At 34.9% G+C, this 5,787-nt stretch overlaps 1 protein-coding gene across 1 annotated transcript; it reads left to right on the top strand.

The window, feature by feature from the left end:
- The first annotated feature begins 3,542 nt into the window (after positions 1–3,542).
- Positions 3,543–5,110, top strand: LOC114353041 (5-hydroxytryptamine receptor 3B-like). Its single transcript, XM_028304849.1, has one exon. It carries the CDS (start codon positions 3,550–3,552, stop codon positions 4,792–4,794), a length of 1,245 nt encoding a protein of 414 aa, XP_028160650.1. The 5' UTR covers positions 3,543–3,549; the 3' UTR covers positions 4,795–5,110.
- The last annotated feature ends 677 nt before the right edge of the window (positions 5,111–5,787 follow it).

Raw genomic sequence — 5,787 nt, forward strand, 5'->3', positions numbered from 1 at the left:
CCACCTTCGGCCTGCTGAACATTACTTTCAATCAGGTATGCGTTTCCATGTTCTATAGTATTACCTATGCCTAAAATCTATAGTTGGGTAATCTAATGCATTTTTTTAAGATTAACTTTTTTCTCTGTCGATACAGATTTAACAATATTTGTCGATACTTGTAGAATTGAATGCTTTTATGCCTTTTCATCATTCTATTTGATAGTTAAAAGAACATTGTTTTAAAATATATTTCTTGACAGTTTTTTGTATATGTTACGGTTAATGTGATAAATTGAAAATTATTAATAATAACCGGTTATTATGAATAATTCCCGACAGTCGCGGTGAAAGTGATAAATTAATCACATTTAACAGTGATTATTATTTAATAATTCAACCTTAGTACTAACAAATTTCATAAAAGAGAACAACATCTTGTGTACGTGTTCGTGTACAGCCAAACTTTTGAACGTTTTGATATCATATATTAATATAATTTGGCATAATGAGTTTGGAATGTTTCTTGCATAATATTACTTTTCCATGATGCCTATAACATAATGTTTTGATTTAAAGTGAAAAATAGGTTAAGGTGCGGCGGGGGGGGGCCCTTGGGCCACCCCTAAGCCGCCTATTTAGTTTTATACACACATAAATAACCTCATATTAATCACATTTACCAAATCATGCGGTAATTATTCATAATAACCGGCGATTATTCATAATTTTCACATTTATCACTTTGACCGATTTACATTCAACGTACCTGCTATAATATTTTTCTCTTCTAAAACAAAATCGACTGACACAGATGAGTTTCAATCCTATGACGAATTTCTGGTGAGACTTTTCCTTGCAATTCTCTTTCACTGAACAACACAATCATTTTTTATGGTATGGTATTATAATGTTCATTTTATGTAGGTACTGCTATAGAAGAAACATATTAAATATAAATATTATAAAACAAAATGTCAGTAAAACACCAAAGAACTTTATTTTCGTTCAAATATCAAAACAGCAATTTACTTACCTCCATTTCTTTTGTTTCAAATATCGTGGACGGTGTCGCCGGTGATAAATGACGGAGGTAGGAGGACAAAAAATGTAGTTTCCCACCTCAACTCCCAGCCAAAGGGTTTCTAAGCAACCGCCGTGTTAAGGGTAGTGTATTTAAGTGGTTTTGCACTACGTCCCATTCGAATCCGTCAAAATATGGATCTAGAAGACCTACTGTAAAAATCGGATGAAGGATTTCGGATCTAGGGCGTAAATTAAAAATAGCTTTGTCACTTTGGACCGTAATGTCACGGATTCGGATTGGACGCAGAGCGAAACTAACTTAGTTGACCGAAGAATACTTATAAGCAGAGATTCTTACTACAAGCTTTTATGGTATCAACTGTGATAATAGAAGCGAGTATTTTCTATGTATAAAATATTTAAAAGACTTCAAGTGAAAATGCAGAGGTTTACATTCTTTAATTTATCTTCGTCGATTGTGAATAAGATTTTAAATTTAACCTGAAAAAGTAGACTCCTGAGATGGTCCCATTATCACCAAAGAAGGACCGAGATAAAGATTTGACCATGTCAATGTTAAAGTTAAACTTGATGTGGTATTACAATAAAATGTCTGTAGCATAGTGTAGAAGCACCTTATTATGTTCCCCTTATGAAGTTGACGGATGAAGAATAGAGAAAAACAATGCATAATGACACGAAATGGACTACGACTGCTGACAGTATGTTATGCGGGGGAAATGTTAGTTTATAAAAGAAGCTTGTTTTTATTTTTCCATTTGTATGGAATAATAGCAGATGTGTTGACTCATTCAAATTGATAGAGTTGCATTTACAATGACAGATGTTGAATTACAACAACAGAATTAATCATTATAATTTACACTGAAATTGCAGCAATAGTCGGGTACAATGACTACTATGGACTACTATGACCATTTATTACCCTGCCTCTCATTGCATTTTACGTATGGGCACAGTATAGGGGAGAGTTCGGTATATTGTACCGCCGGATAAATTGTACCACCCTCATATTTCGTAAAGTATTTATTGAATGTCTGTAATTGCAACACTCAGCGATACACAACTAAAATCAATTAATATCGGCCATGTGGTTTTTGCCGTGACAACAAACAAGTGTGTTTTATTTTGAAAAGTATTTTTTCATTGTTTTCAAGTAACTTTTGACAATACATGTTTAGTTTGTAATTTTGTTAAAGGAGTTGTCCCAATTTCGGCCCGGAGGTTGTACGCCATATCAAAAATCAAGAAAAATCTACTGATTAAGGGAAAAATATAAATAACTATATCTAGCATATAATTTAGCCGCTCAAAATCAAAAACTATTCATGAATTATCATTCTCAAATGCATACACAAGATGGCGTATGGCGTCAGATAAAAAAAAAAGATGAACCATAGACTAACTAAACGTCAGTCGCTGTCAGATTTCATCTGTCACTCTCCACCAAGATACGACTTAATGTCAAAAGTGACAGATGTCATCAAAATGACATTCGTCCACCATGATGGTTTTTGTGGTTGAGTATTGCTATTTTCTTAACAATCTTTTGTTTTAAGCGAATAAACTAAGCCATTTAAAAGAAATTGAATAATAAGAAACTGTTGTACATTTAAAAGCCCTTCTTTTTGGTAGGTGTACAGGTTGTGGGCCTAGGCTCCATACATTTTGGGACAACTCCTTTAATCACAGGGTGTTTTTAATATATTATTTAGAAGCGTAAATTAGTGTGGATTACAATTATTTGAAACATTTTTCGGTATTTATAAGCTATATTTTTTACCAATTTTTTAAAAGCACTATCACCTAGTCGGCTAAATTGTACCATATCAAGTTGTATGGAACTTTACCAAAGAATTTTGAATTTTTTTTTAGTAAATCATATTTTGAAGTTATGTTTGACTAACAATAAAATAAATGAAAGCAAAAGACTGGCAAAGTAGATTAGGCACAAGTGTGCGTTACGATAATTGGAATTACAAAACTTGTACTCAAAATCGTGATAACGTGTAAAACAATATCGATTGTCTATGTTATTAACTACTGTTCCTTTTCGTTTTCAAATTTGTTAAGAATGTATCGTATAATATTTTGCCATAGTTTTTTATAGGCTTAAAATTTATTGAATTCCAATTTAGTAACCCTGTGGTACCTACAAATTATCGAACCGGTTGGCTAAATTGGACCGAAGCTCTGAACTCGTACTTTGTTGATTTGTACTAAATATACAACAATCATAAATAGAACAATTACCGCAATCATGCTGTTTGGCTGCAAAATTATTTGCAGTAGGTAGGTAGGTATATCAAATTATCAACAAACTTCTGGATTCGGAATATACGTACGTCGGCTCATAAAGGGCACATGCTGTGGCATCTTACATAGTTGTAGTAGGTGTGATTTTGCAACAAAAATGAATAGTCTGATGTGATGTAGACTGTAAAATAGCAATCAAGCACACTGTTATCAAAGGGGCGTATACGGATATTATTTCTCGAATCATTCACCATTCAGTCCCCAGCCATGCAGTGTCTAACGTTCCTAACACTGCTAAACTTGCTCCACTTGATCCACTGCGACTGTGTGATCAACCACCAAACCCTACTCGGAACATGGGAGAAGCAGCTTCACAAAGACCTGCGGAAAAACTTCAAATGGTACGAAAACCCAAACGAGTGCAACGTCACAGTAGTGGACATCTCGTTCATGATAAAAGCCTTCGAAATGGACAGCTCAAACAATATCTTCACCATGTACAGCACCATGATGACCTCCTGGATCGACAAACGACTCACATGGAACCAGAAAGACTACGGCGGCATTGAAAGGACCGTCTTCGAGGATATACTCTTCTGGATCCCCAACATTCAGCTAAATAATCGAATAGAAGAAGACGGGTTTTCTGATACGTACTACGGTCAGGAGTGTTCAGTTAAAAATAATGGGCAGGTATCCTGTAATGGGAAGATCCTAGATACGGCCCAGTGCACAGCCAAAATGAGCAGCTGGCCTTACGACACTCAGAAGTGTAATCTTGATTACAGAATTGCGAAAGAACAGAAGGATGTACGCTTGATATCACATAAAGCTGTGCACATGGCTAGCACACAATATGGACCTGACTTTACTATTGTTGATTGCTATCACGTTTCCAACGTTAGTGATGATGTGCAGCTGAGAATTACATTTGTACTGGACCGTAACGGTCATTCCTTAGCAGCCATTATAATATTCCCTTCAATTCTTCTCTCGATTTTGACTGCATCTTCGATTGTTCTGGATGTCAACGACAGGAATCGTTTGCTAATGATATCGTTCTCGATTATGTGCCATTTCTTTTATTTGATAGAAATAGGTTATGAGATTCCAAAGCACAGTGAAGATGCCCCTACGATTTTGTTGTTTTATCGTTTATCTTTGATTTGGGCAATGTTTCTATTAGTTGCTACTGTGTTTTTGGAGAAATTGAGGAACAAGGAGTCAGCTTCACCAAGCTGGGTAAGTTCTGTGTATAGCATTGTTTTTAATAGTTACGGAAAGTATCTCATTTGGCCCCTATGGAAGACGCGGCTTGATCTTTTGACTTCCCAAGAAGTGGATATAAAATCTGTCGACGTATGGAACGGTTTTGCAAACATTGTGAATAGTGTGTGTTTTTTTGTGACAGTAATTGTGTATTGTGTTATGATTCCTATTTTAGTGCCTAGGAAACAGCCCATTATACATGATAACAAGTGGTGGTTTCTATGGAGAGGGGGTTTGCCTTGAAAACAATTTTCAATTACACTATTTCTGATGGCATCATTCATATAATACAGTTTCTTTTTTATTATATTTTATGTTGTGTTTTTCAAAAACCATATTTATGATTTTGATAGCAACTAATTTAATCAAAACTATTTTTATTATTAACTATTATTAGTTCAAATTTCACAACATGTTTTTCAATCTGTGACTGTCTTTCACGCAAGCAAAGCCGTGAACAGCAGCTATTTCAACTAAATAACTTGCTAATCCAATGGCAGTTTGAGAGATTTAAGTCGTCAGAATCTGTACATAAATTTTGGGGCAAAAATGAATTTTGGACATGATAAATGTGGCAATATCAGCTGACTGCTGCCGGATGAATTGCGGAGCTAAATCTGCGAATAAGGGACAGCGTGCACTGGATTTAGGGAATTAGTTGGATGTAGATTTTAGCGGATTTCTTTTAATTATTTAAAATGATTAATTTCAGTTTAATATTTTTCATTACCTATGTCATATTGTAGGCATTCTTAATAAATAATAACAAGAAGTATCATAAAGTGTGTAAGATACATTGGCAGGTATGTAGTATCTATTCTTATTAAAATTTAACCAACGTGAAATTGAGACTGGAATTAATTTGTTTTTTACTGTAATTGATTTTTGTGGTTATTTATTGGAATAAAGAGTGTTTATCTACTTGTATTCTTATTTCATGAAAATGATACCCAGGGTAGGTGAAAAACGACATCCACTGCTGGACAAAAGCCTTCCCAAAAGATTTCCACAACGACCCTGCGCTGCCCGCAGGTGCTTCAGCAGATCGTCAGTTCACCAAGTGGGAGGCCTGCTCACACTACTGTTTTATGTTTAATGAGAGTTACCTACATATATACTGAACCTATATACCTAACTCCATTGTTCACGAAGTCGAAGGTATTCTCTAGAGTAAATATCGATTTACTTATAACTCGATATATTTCGCAGTAACGAAGTTCGAGCACTCATCGGGCA

Source organism: Ostrinia furnacalis, unplaced genomic scaffold, assembly GCF_004193835.3.
Source record: "Ostrinia furnacalis isolate ACB-3 unplaced genomic scaffold, ASM419383v2 OfSCF1535, whole genome shotgun sequence".
NCBI lineage: Eukaryota > Metazoa > Arthropoda > Insecta > Lepidoptera > Crambidae > Ostrinia > Ostrinia furnacalis.